This window comes from Fistularia commersonii, chromosome 5 (genome assembly GCF_037954325.1).
Source record: "Fistularia commersonii isolate RoL2024-O1a breed Wild chromosome 5, RoL_Fcom_v1.0, whole genome shotgun sequence".
Classification (NCBI taxonomy): domain Eukaryota; kingdom Metazoa; phylum Chordata; class Actinopteri; order Syngnathiformes; family Fistulariidae; genus Fistularia; species Fistularia commersonii.
This window is the reverse complement of record NC_141288.1, coordinates 1,855,014-1,867,112: the sequence shown is the minus strand read 5'-3', so window position 1 is coordinate 1,867,112 and position 12,099 is coordinate 1,855,014. Positions and strand designations below refer to the sequence as shown.

Below are 12,099 nucleotides of genomic sequence, written 5' to 3'. Positions count from 1 at the left end.
TGGTAATGTTCAATTCCACTAACATGTTGGGCCAACAAGGATATTAATGATGCCATAAAGCGTTTATCACATATTGCCAAGCATTTCACTGATAACATCACAAGCGGGATTCTGATAGAGCTGTACATATTTTCTGTCTGTTTCTTCGACAGATAATTCTGATAGTAAAGCCAGAATGATGTCAGAAATTTGAACTTAAAGCAAGAATTCCAAGAATAAGGTGAAAAGAGGGTTCTTTAATGGATTTAGAGATGACAGTAACACATCTCAGCGGAGTCAGGACCAGTTTTATTGGCTGAGGACGTTCAAATGCAAGGAATTTGGCTCGGGTAGATGCCAGCTGTCATACAACCTGGCTGCAAGAAGAAGCGAGCAAGAAATAACATGTACCTGTGGAATAAAAAACAAAACAAAACAAAAAACTCATTTTTAAACAATTTTACTCAAATGTGACTCATTTCCAAAGTTGCATTTTTTATTTAGATTCCTAACTTGTTCCAAAACACTCCCTTCAGGATTCTAAGCATAAGCTTGCACATTTTTACCCTCACATAGAACTCGAATCCTTTTCCTGAGCAATAGAATTCTCACATCTAAAATGTTGATATTTACAACTACATTCAAATTCAAACAATATAAACAAACATCCGACTACAGCAGACTCAAGACTTAACGACAGGCGCCACCTGCTGGCCAAAGAGAGGTACTGCACCATGCGACCGCTACTGCGCATGTCTGACATCGCGAGCTACCCAAACAAGGAAGTGAGACCCCCCCGCTAGCATCAGGGATGGAGAATCCGATATCCACCTGCCTCACATTGAAGAAATAACCTCACGACATTCGGCGTCGCCGCAACTAACACGTCGAAGTAAATGATAAAATCGGTAAGTCGGGTGATATATATATTTTTGGTTTTAAATAATTAGCATCAACGCTCGAACTCAGTCATGCCTTCACGTCCATATTCACCATGATGCTGCAAGTGCATTCAGGTGTGCACTTTTCTCTGTGTACTAGTCTGCGATATTAAATGTATTTATACATGATATTTAAAAAAAACCTTAAGACGTGTTTGTCTACCATGCCTTTTCACCTTAATATTTTCTTTCAATTTAAACTGACATTATTGACCTGCTCAGACAACACACACACATGGGAAGCCTTTGCACAAAAAGATGAATGTAAATACATTTGATTATTGATGGACAAGAAAGGCTGTTTATTTTCTGCCCAACAATGTAATTGGATGAATGACAGCAGGGAATAGGGTTATAATTAGGGAATAAGTAAATATGGCGCCTTAGTGATCATCTGATGGAAAGCGGACACAATGCAAAATAAGTGGATTGTTATTATTATTGCTGTTTACAGTATGTTTTGTGAAGATCATGTATCAAGTAATATTATTAAAATGTTAAGGCACTCTCAAAACATTAGCTTGAAATTGGCCATAAAAACCCAAATCATCAAGCAACTCCATGAAAATGAGTCCTTTTGGCCGAGGAGGTGTAGGAGCGCCACCAACCTCAAGATGAGGCGTCTGTCTCGGAGGAAGGCCCTCAGCCTGGTGAGGGAGCTGGACGCCTTTCCAAAAGTGTCAGAGAGCTACGTTGAGACATCCGCCTCGGGGGGGACAGGTGGGAGGACGTCCAGCGTTGGATTTACCTCTCTGATTCAGACGTGCACACCCTGAACTCTGCTCTGCATTCGATCGTAGTGTCGCTGATTGCGTTCAGTGCCATGGCAGTTTTGGCCTTCCTGGAGTTCTTTGTCTATCGGGACACCTGGATGAAGTATGACTATGAAGTGGACAAAGATTTTTCCAGGTAAGGCTGGAATTGCATTTTGGATGTTCTCCACTTAAAGAGTGCTTTCAAAAGGCTTTACAGTCAAGCCAGACCACAGTACAGCCAGAACGCCAGGAGAAATTTGGGGTTCTTGCCCACGCTTTGGCACGCAGACAATCGAATCGCCAACCTTCCGATCTGAGGGCCAGTCACTCTACCGCTGGACTATTTCCCCCCATTCTACTAACTGTCGCTCCCTGTTTGTGTTCGCAGCAAGCTGAGGATTAACATCGACATCACCGTGGCCATGAAGTGCCAGCGTGAGTAGAAAACTTTTCAATCGCTTGTTGGGTTAAAGCGCCTGGTCGGTGGCAGTGAACCCAGTCGCTGAACGTTTCAGATGTGGGCGCTGACATTCTGGACTTGGCTGAGACCATGATCACGTCCAACGGCCTCCAGTACGAGCCTGTGAGTTAGGCCGTTCACTTATTTATCCAGTCTCTCATTTTCCTTTCTTATTGTTTCTCCTCCACAATATTCTTTCTTCTTCCTCCCCTTTTTGTGATATTTTATAAAAGGATATTTACATTTTCTCTTCATTGTTTCTATCAATAAAAAATTTTAACCTCACATTTTTTGAATTTTCATTCTTACATTTGTGTCTTTTATTCATTTTTTTTCTGGATTTTTATACATAAAAAATTATAGATATATATATGTTTAATATTTCTGATATTTACTTGTAATTATATTTGAAAATATATATGACAGTGAAAGGTGTGATCGCCTGAAAATCAAATTCATTCAGTAAAGAAAAGCTCTCTGAACTATAGTATTAATAATAATGATAAATGTTCTAGTGTGTTTCTCAACGGGAAAATTAGGTGCCGCGTCCTCAGACAGTAGCTGTAACAAAGGACAGAAACAGCAGTGTCATCCTTGTCCTTAGGAGAATCATCCAGAGCAGCTCTGACTGTTTCTCGTCTCTCTCTCTCTGTTTGTTTGTTCAGGTTGTTTTTGAACTGACGCCGCAGCAGCGACTCTGGCAAAGGTTTGTTTTCATGGAGTCACTGAGGGATTCTGTGAGTCTAGCACAAGCAGACCTGGTCAGGTCTCAGTGCGTTTAAAGTGACAACCAGTCATGGGAACTATCCCATTGTACACATGCTGTTGAAGCTGATAAAACTGTTTCTGATTGCTTCTTTGTTTGTGAATTGAAATATATTTCTTCTTTAAAATCAGAAATTTCAATAGGAAATTCGTAGTTTGAATTGCATAAAAATTAGCGAGATGTTAGTTAGCAGGTATGTGAACAGAAACTTTGCAATCAATATTATCTATTCAAGACCAGAAGATTTGTTCGATGTAAGATTTATTTTAAGTTGAAAAAAAATCAAAATTCATCCTTGAAGTTACCTTAAAAATCTACCAAAAATACAAGGAAAAAAAAAATGGAAATTTGGATAAATCCCTCCCAAATTCACAATGAATGGCATAAACAAAAAACAAAGAATATTTCCCTAAAAAATTCCCACGCCGCTTAAGAAGGAAGAAGCAGAATCCAGTCCAGCTCACCTGCATCCGGATGGAGATTCTAGCCCGTCTGACATCTCTGCCGTCTGTCCTCAGGACGCTGCTTCTCATTCAGAGCCGGCTGAGGGAAGAACACGCTCTGCAGGAGGTCCTGTACAAAACTCTCCTCAAGGGAGCCCCCACCGCCCTGCCCCCCCGGTTAGTTTACCTCAATCCAACTGAGAACACCCTCATCTGGCGATGTAGGGAGGGGGTCCATCAGAGGGACAGCAGCACACGTTGGATGTTCTGGAGATAAAAGTGAGACTGAGATGGTTTGGACATGGAAAGAGGGTGGGGGGGTGGTGGGGTTCTGGGTAGAAGGATGCAGAGGAGGGAGGTTGGATGGAGGCAGGTGATTGGCTGTGGAGACCCCTGAAAGGAGCAGCCCAAAGGAGAGCACTAGGATGCTATGATGCCCCGGATAAAATATCTTGTGGTTCGATTTTTAGAAAATTATTTTTTTAAGGGGCGGCATGGCGCAGGAGGAAGAGCAATAGTCTTTCGTACCAAACATTCCTCCTAGTGTGTTGAAGTGTTGTTGAGCAGGACAAGTGAAGCCCTGACTGCTCCCATGGGGCTGGTGGACGGCAGCCTACTGCTCATGGTTCACCCTTGATGGGTTCATTGCAGAGAATGAATTTTCCCACGGGGATTAATAAAGAATAAATTATTATTATTTACCTGTCACTCATTAGCCACATTTCATGATTTTTTTTTAATTCAAGATTTCAAGAAATTCTTTTTGAAACACAAAATATTTTCTTACAAGTTTTACATTTTTTAAATGTAAAAATTGACAAGTAATTTATTGTCAATTTTTAGTGAATGTTAATTTCTCATACTTTTTCCCTCTTATATATTCATGTTATTTTGACGCAATTTTCAATCCTGTTGATGAGGCACTGTTTTTTTTTTTTGGTTTTTTTTTTTAAATGGTTGCTGTCCCCTTTCTTCAGACAACCAAATATTTTTTTATAAAATCTAAAAGTCCATAGGAATAAAACTTCCACATGAATTTCCATCTTTGGCCACAAGGGTGTCATTGACGCCAAAACTCAATGTAAACAGATGCCACGGGGATTTTCAGTTGAAGGAACATTCACACACCTGCGACAATAATTCATGTTTTCTCCTGCCTTCCAAATCATGCTCATTCAAGAATGAACATGCAAACCTTGTGACTGTGCAGGGAGGAGGCCCCCATGGAGCTGCTGGACGCCTGCAGGATCCACGGACACGTCTACGTCAACAAGGTGGCGGGGAACCTTCACATCACGGTGGGAAAGTAAGAAGCTACATCATGCCGTGAAAATATCTCAAGAGTATAACATTTGTAGCTTTTTTATGTGTCTGTATATTGTTTTATTTTTTTGATCCATTTTTTTTTTCATAGGCCTATTCACCATCCCCAGGGTCATGCCCACATTGCAGCGTTTGTGAGCCATGACAGTGAGTAACTTCAACAAGTTTTTTTTTTTGTTTTTTTGTTTCCAAACACTGCTTCGACTTACATTCGGAAATTTCTGTCAAGTCATTGGGAATCCAAAATGTTTATTTAACGCTGTAAACCTGACAGGTAATTTTTAGGCAGAATTTGGAAGTGTTTTAGGGAAGGGGAATGCTTATTCTGACAAACTAAAGTTATAGTTTTTTGTCGCTATGAAACCACAGGCAAGAAAAAAAAAGTTTTTTTAAGTTAATCTTGTCGGCTTAGTCAGATGATTCTTCTTTTTAATTATTCTTTAATTTGTAGAAACTTTCTACATCAAACATTAAGGTTGATGGTCTCTTTCTATTGTCAACCTCTATGTTTTTTGACTGTCGTACCTATTCTCGCCAGAGGGGTGTAATCTTGTTCTACTCCTTGAAGCAGTGTTCAAACTGAGCAAGGTCAATAATAAAGAAGAAAATAACTCAATATCATCTTATTCAAGACAAAGATTTTGCTGGTGAATCCCTCAAAGCTGCAGAAAGACAAAAATCTACAGAAACTCCAGCAAGTCTGAATAAGGTGGTCGAGCGCTAACCCCTAGAAATAGACTCAGGTGAAAGCATAAATCCACAGATAAAACTTGCCATAGATTGCTGCCTGGTGTTTTCCATCTTCGAAGGCAGGCTCAATGCTCTGCACTGTGAAAACCTCTGCTTTCATTCAGCCTTTCAGGTGAGACTTGATCCTTCTGAGCGCTGAAAAAACATGTATAGTCTGCAGGCAGTTTGTTTTTGTTGCGACACAAAACAAATAGCGTACAACTAAGTATTGCAAGATTTTAAAATAAACTGATTACCTTTACATGCGATTTGAAGTTGTGGATTAAACACTGTGTAAGAGGACAAGAGATACAGCACAACAAGCAGGGCTTGGATAAAACTTCAAAACATCAGCGTGGCGTCAAACTGATGATGCGTAGACGGCGCTCCTCTGAACCTGACCTCTCCGTCTCATCTTTACATCTTAGCGTACAATTTCTCCCACCGGATCGACCACTTGTCATTCGGGGAAGAAATACCGGGCATCATCAATCCTCTTGACGGCACGGAGAAAATCACCTACAACAGTAAGTTCCTGCTGAGGGGCTAAAGATTCTGCAGGATCAGTGGGTCGATATTTGCTGCGTGAGATTTCCCAAGCTGTCCTCATCTGACCCCAGCTGAATGGCTCAAACTGAGGAGAAAAAAAAGTGAATCGGTAAAAGTTGTGCCTGCTTCGTTCACCCTCTGCAGACAACCAAATGTTCCAGTACTTCATCACAGTGGTTCCGACCAAGCTCAACACGTACAAGATAGCGGCAGACACCCACCAGTATTCTGTAACTGAGCGAGTGAGTACAAACCCAATCACCAGAGAGGTGGAGAGATGCTGGAGGGAAATGCTAACCTCCATTTGTCTTCCAGGAGCGGGTAATAAACCACGCGGCGGGCAGCCACGGCGTCTCGGGCATCTTTGTGAAGTACGATACCAGCTCCCTGATGGTGACGGTAAGCGAGCAGCACATGCCGCTGTGGCAGTTCCTGGTACGGCTGTGCGGGATCGTCGGCGGGATTTTCTCCACCACGGGTACGTCGGCTGCTGCCACCTGGATTTTATTACAAGTTTCCGTCATAACCTTACCTGCCCTGCAAGGAAATGAAATGAAAACTCAAACCTATTTCCATATCTTGGGACTTTCAAAGATGTGGCTCTTCTGATCTTGCTACACGCAACAGTTGAATTCGATCAGAGAATAACTCCGCCCTCCGGTGGCAGCTTTTGGAACTTGAGCAAAACCTTGCACTCCCCCAAAAAAACTTTTTTTCTGCAAAAAAATAAATAAAAGGGTTATCAATATGCTAGAATTTAAATTTCTGTTGAAGAAATGTAGCTCAAGTAATTTATTTTATTAACAATTTCAGGTATCCTATTCATACTTACACTTGTTTACTCAGCCTACACACCTGCCATTACAACCAACATTTGACCTGTAGATTAAGGAAATACATTAGAAGTTGTTTTAATTTGTAAAAAAAAAAAAGGAAATGATCTACCATGTTTCTGCATGACAGGTATGATCCACGGGCTCGTCGGCTTCTGCTTCGACGTCGTCTGCTGTCGCTTCAAACTGGGAGTGTATCGGCCCAGAGAGGTGAGGCATATGGACATTAAGGCCGCCTGCGTTTCTTCTGCCCCAAGTGTTGTCGTCCTCCAGATCTGTTCCTGCTCTTTTCCAGGATGTGCAGCTTCACAATCAGATGAACAATGTGAACCACCATCAGACGCCCCTGCTGGAGGACGCAGCGGCCCCAGAGTAGCTGCTTTTCAGTGGCCGGCATTTTGACCATCGTGGTGGCGACACCGAGCCTGCCATCGCCACACTTGACTGACTGTAATCCACACCATCGGGACCCCTCTCCACATGGAATATTGTTTGGGTTGAGTTTATTTCGAATCCACCACCGATTCTTTTTTCCGACTGGAAAAAATAAACAAATCTTGCCAGCTCAGACCAAAGACTTGCTTTTTCACCTTCACTTTTAAAGTCCTATAAAGAACCACTAATCTCACCTTTGAAAATGGTTAATCGATTAAATACAAAAAATTACTCTTTTCCCCCCTCATCCCTGGTATTTTAGTGCTTCCTGTGCTCAATTGTATTTAGTTTAATAAGGAAGAAATGTGATGATTTTTAAAAAGAAAGGCTCAAAACTTCCTCATGGTTTTCAAAACAGTCATCTTTTTTGAAACACAGGAAAAACATTGTCTCTCAGCCAAAATAGAAGAAAAAATAATGCATTAAAAAATAAAACAAACATTTTATACGGACAATTAAATCAAAGATGACAATTTTCAATTGAGAAAAGCACAACATGTGAGAGCAGCCCTAAGACACAATCATTGTTTTCAAACCCACAACTTTCATGGAAACTGGACTTTGAATGTGTTCAAACTGTTCCTCTGAATGACTTTTGAAGAAATGCATTACTACTGACGGTTAGCCTGTTTGGGCTCGGTGTCCTTTGAATGCTGGTCATTTGTATTGTTTTTGTTGTTTTCATGTGTGAATATAAAAGTAATATACCAAATTGAATTGTCTTGTTGCTTTGAGAGATGCACTGAAGTCAATTCTCAGCAGGAAAATTATGCTCGTGGAGGAAGAAGTTGCCAGACTTTTGAAAAGGCCTAACATCTCAGTCTTCAGATCAGTCGTTGTGTTCTCTGCAAGATCATTTAAGTGAGGGTAATTGAGCTCATTTTAAAAACCACTGCAATTTAAAAGTTAAATTTTACCAAAGGTCCCAAACTGTTACTTTTTAGTTAGCTAGCAAGCTAGCTCGCCAGCGTCAAATCTTGTCATGGCAACTGGACTTTTCACCAGAGGCTTCTTCAGCTCAAAAAACGGCTTCAAATTCTAAAAATATTTAAACCATGTTGCCACAACAACATTTGACAAGGAATAACCATGACCTGGATTACTGAACACCAATGTTACTGGCTAGTCTTAGCAAGCTAAATTCTTTAGCTAACTAGCTAGCTTGTGTTAGCTAGCTAGCATTAACAACCCGCAGGCAGACATGAAGTGGAGTGGACTGCAAACACACATGTTCTCTTGTCGTTTTATTTCAGGATTGCCAAGCAGAGGGAATGAGGTGTCAGGACAGGGGACAGAGGTGACCAGACATTTCGTAGACGACATTTTTTTTTGTTTTGAAAGACGCGATGCCACTGGCAATGAGTTGCTGCGAAAGCAGTTAACAAGTAGTAAAATGTCACCACACCGCGGCTCCTGGTTTGGTTGGCGGGGTGGCAGACAGGAGCCCTGCGGTACACCCCAACATGCTTCATTTTGGTTCAATATCTTAGCCTCACCCCCAGATCAAGGGCAGTAACCATAGCGACACCACAGATATAAACTTTGCATAAACATTTAAGTCCCTTTTCCTCCTGCTAAACTTCGTCCCTATACCATCGCCTTCTTGCGGCATATTCAACACTGTAAAGTTAGGCTTTAGTAGATATCGGACTTGCCTGTCGCGATCCAACACTTTAGGTACACCCTGCGGGGAGCGGAGTGAAGACATCCACCGGCCACATCATTAAAAAAAAAACAAAACAAACATTTTGTTTGGAAGTTCACAAAGTATTAGCGCGTAACTCCATGCAAAATTGAGTGCCAGGAAGACCCTAAACCTGGCCCGTGGTGCGTTCAGGGCCTGGTCTGTAAACGGGAAAATTCAGTTTCCCCTCCCGAAAAACAGTCGCTAAGGTGCGGCATCCCCCCAGAAACTACCGTTCATCTCGCTAAAGAGAGCAGACGACTCTCGGTTCTATCAATGCCATCCACCTTCGTAAAATTCCCCGTCTTCTCTCCGATTAGCCCACCTTTTCCCTTAGACAACTAGGCGGCAATGACCTTTTCACCTAATACAGGCGAAGCCGAGTCTTGCTTCAGCACACAAACGCAACAAGAGAAAATTGGTCATCGCCGAATACCTTTAATATTTTTTAACTTTAAAAAGTAAAAAATCCCTTATCATCCTTTGACTAATACTAAGTCATTTTAAAATATAAAATCTGATCCATATTCAATATGTCACTTCGAAGTTATCAGCAGGTTCGGGGTGAGTGGGCTGATGGTACTTAGCTTAGCCAGCGCCATAGCTTCATTTCCGGGTGAACGCCAGTCCGACCGGGCCCGTCCTAACGCTAAAACTCCGGTTCCAGTATTTGGCTCCAGACACTTTAAATTACTTAAAAATCCACCTGTTCAAAATGGATGCCTGGTGGTCTGAAAAAAAAAAAAAACAACAACAAAAAAAACACGCACGTCGTGACAATGCTGCTAAACCTGCTTTTTAGAAGTTAGCTTAGCACTATAAATGGTACCCTATAGACAGGGTTAGCCTTCCACCGTCAAGTCGTTGAATACATGTTTAAAACCAGCCCATGGCGCTTTAAAAACAAAGAACACGACTTGATTACTCACAGAGGTATGAAAAAACACAGGGAAATACAGAAAACACGTTTTGAGACAAACAGAGGGGACCTACTTTTTGAATCAATACGTTTGGCGCAGTGATCAAGCTCAGCTGTAAGAACAAGAACACGTTTGAATCGAAGGAATGACGCAGAAACAATGGGGTCATGATGCAAATTCCAACAAAATATAAACTTCGGCCTGGTTAACGTGCGCATAAGTAGACGACAAATAAAATACTCGGAAATACTAGTTGCGTTGTAATGGAATCCAGCAGGCCTCGGCTCACCAGGCCGCCGTTTAGCATCACTGTGTTTGCCCGCTTCAAAAATTGCGTTTCGTCTTTTAGCGTATTTTTCTCATGAACTCAAAGAATGTATATTAAGTGAGACTCCAGAGTGTGTTAGAAGATGTTAAAATACGCATATGATGACTTCTAGGCTGGCGAAATCGTAGACTGATGCTAATTTTGTCCAAGCTATGGCTAGCTGGTAGCATCAGTGGCTAACTGCTGTTAGCTGTGTGCCCTCATCTCACCGCAAGGATCAGTGGCAAAGAGGGGGATTTTCCTTATAAAAGAGAAAATAACAAACAATAAGGATCAATACGTTTCTCTCTACAGTGCCGTGTAGCTGTCTGGGTTCATTTTAAACCGCAAAGTCGGAGGTTGATCTTTGTGCCCCTCCGAATATAAACAGGAAAGGACGAGTTGTCTGTTGTGGCCACGAAGAGCCCAAGACACACCGTTAAATTGAAAATATCTACCTTGGTCTGCTTCTGTAAAATAAGTTACAAACTCATATTTGTTTGTTTCTGTCCCAGAGAGAAGATTACCCTCCCAACAGCTCGAACAGGGTTTTCTGCAAGCAGGCCTATTCAGACAAACGCAGCCAGTTGTGTGGGGGTGGACAGAAGACCAGACTCCAGGTGGGTGATCTCCACACATCTCTGCAGCTCACACCAAAAACAGAAGAAAAATCCACTGTCCGGGCCCCTTTCAATGCCCCGCCTTGGATACAGTTGAAATGCTTTTTTTTTTATATTTATATATTTTTCTTTAAGGGTTTTTTTGTAGAAAACTAGGGTTCGGCGGGGAACAGTTGAGACGTATATGATTCCGGGCTATACAAATAAACTCAACTCCTGCACTCTTATTTATATATAATACACTGCCAAGGTCTACCACATATATCAGACTAGCCTTTGACGCAAGTATAAAGATGTAAAAGTAGTAAACTTAGTCTTAGTACAAACCGCTGTACAAACAGGCAAAAAAGTGGATGAGCATTCAAACAAACAGGGTTCATGTTCATCGACGCACTGACGACATACCTCGACGCGAACGATGCGAGTGTGTGTGTGTGTGTTATGTTTGTCTTCTGTGGTCAAAAATCGAGAAGTGCTATCTCAATAATCTGGATTAGCCTGGAGACAAATGATCGATTGAGCGTAATCTTAAAAAGGCAGTTAAGATGCAGGTAATTCAAGACGTACAGATATCCAAATCGTCTGCATATTTGAGAGAAGACTTGGATACCCTCCCCTGAGTTAAAAAAAAAAGAAGACAAAAAGTAAGGAGAACCAATTGAAAAAACAAAACAAAAAAAACAAACAAAACAGAAATTGTCCTCCTCTGAAGCGCCTTCATTTCAAGTATGAACATAATTCGCACAAGGCAAGGTGATGAACGGATGCGGGTCGGACAGGGAGACAATGTGGAAGCCGCGCAAAAAGGCTTGTTGTTGCATATATAACTGGCCACTTTTTGAACGGGGAGGTACAAAATGAAGGGCGACACTTGTTTCTTCTCTATTCTGGGAGGGGTTCGGTGACTGAACAGTGACTGCCAAACTAAACATTTATAAATCATGGCTAGTAGACCTCCGTTATTCCCCCCGAGAGCTTCTCTCCGCCGCAGCCCCCTCCCACCTGCAGAGCCCCGGTGGTTAAGAGTCTCGGATGTTGTAACGGGAGAGCGAGGGGCCGCCGTCTCCGGGCCTGAAGCGGTGAGGAAGACTCAGTTGGTTAAGGTGCTGGACGCGCGGAAGTAGGAGAGGAACTTGAAACAGAGGCTGACCACGAAGTACCAGATGTTCCTGGCCATCTGAGAGCGAGCGATGAACACTCTCCAGATGAAAACCACCAGCAGCGTGTTGAAGGTGTAGCGGATATTTCTCAGTCTGGAGAGGAAGACAGGGGCGCAGATCAGCCGAGAACAACACCCACAAAAGGAGTGACCGGTATCAACTTGAAGCAAAAAATGAATATCCGCTAAGCTCCAT

The 12,099-nt window shown here is 42.1% G+C and overlaps 2 protein-coding genes and 2 long non-coding RNA genes across 6 annotated transcripts in view; 1 reads left to right on the top strand and 3 right to left on the bottom strand.

The window, feature by feature from the left end:
- Positions 1 to 757: 757 nt before the first annotated feature.
- Positions 758 to 7,925, top strand: LOC147233767 (endoplasmic reticulum-Golgi intermediate compartment protein 2-like). Of its 2 annotated transcripts, none has more exons than XM_086146333.1 (14): positions 758 to 887; positions 1,510 to 1,640; positions 1,721 to 1,829; positions 2,064 to 2,110; positions 2,191 to 2,258; positions 2,801 to 2,841; positions 3,420 to 3,521; positions 4,555 to 4,650; positions 4,759 to 4,814; positions 5,825 to 5,923; positions 6,090 to 6,187; positions 6,261 to 6,423; positions 6,909 to 6,988; positions 7,074 to 7,925. In XM_086146333.1, the coding sequence occupies exons 2-14, from the start codon at positions 1,535 to 1,537 to the stop codon at positions 7,152 to 7,154; spliced, it is 1,146 nt and encodes a 381-aa protein (XP_086002459.1). In that variant the 5' UTR covers positions 758 to 887; positions 1,510 to 1,534; the 3' UTR covers positions 7,155 to 7,925. The 2 variants fall into 2 exon arrangements, with proteins under 2 accessions (XP_086002459.1, XP_086002460.1); XM_086146334.1 differs by having other exon boundaries at positions 772 to 887; positions 1,516 to 1,640.
- Positions 4,264 to 5,853, bottom strand: LOC147233769 (uncharacterized). The gene is made up of 3 exons (XR_015106121.1): positions 5,799 to 5,853; positions 5,654 to 5,686; positions 4,264 to 5,552 (listed from the first exon to the last, which is right to left on the bottom strand). It is a non-coding gene; the product is annotated as an uncharacterized LOC147233769 (long non-coding RNA).
- LOC147233768 (uncharacterized) lies at positions 5,939 to 7,009 on the bottom strand. 2 transcript variants are annotated; one of them, XR_015106119.1, is made up of 4 exons: positions 6,891 to 7,009; positions 6,801 to 6,824; positions 6,244 to 6,482; positions 5,939 to 6,030 (listed from the first exon to the last, which is right to left on the bottom strand). It is a non-coding gene; the product is annotated as an uncharacterized LOC147233768 (long non-coding RNA). The 2 variants fall into 2 exon arrangements; XR_015106120.1 differs by lacking the exon at positions 6,801 to 6,824 and having other exon boundaries at positions 6,891 to 7,003.
- LOC147233766 (fatty acyl-CoA reductase 1) overlaps positions 7,558 to 12,099 on the bottom strand; it is a 38,940-nt gene continuing 34,398 nt past the window's right edge. Inside the window, exon 12 of the mRNA XM_086146332.1 lies at positions 7,558 to 11,997. Within this exon, the coding sequence (XP_086002458.1) occupies positions 11,835 to 11,997 (163 nt within the window). The 3' untranslated portion in view covers positions 7,558 to 11,834. The remainder of the gene's footprint in view (positions 11,998 to 12,099) is intronic.

Excerpts from the sequence above, each read along its gene's own strand:
- LOC147233767 (XM_086146333.1), top strand. The coding sequence starts at position 1,535 with ATGAGGCGTCTGTCTCGGAGGAAGGCCCTCAGCCTGGTGAGGGAGCTG. Across the intron at positions 5,924-6,089 it reads GGAGAAAATCACCTACAACA|ACAACCAAATGTTCCAGTAC; the intron begins GTAAGTTCCTGC and ends CACCCTCTGCAG. Across the intron at positions 6,989-7,073 it reads GAGTGTATCGGCCCAGAGAG|GATGTGCAGCTTCACAATCA; the intron begins GTGAGGCATATG and ends GCTCTTTTCCAG.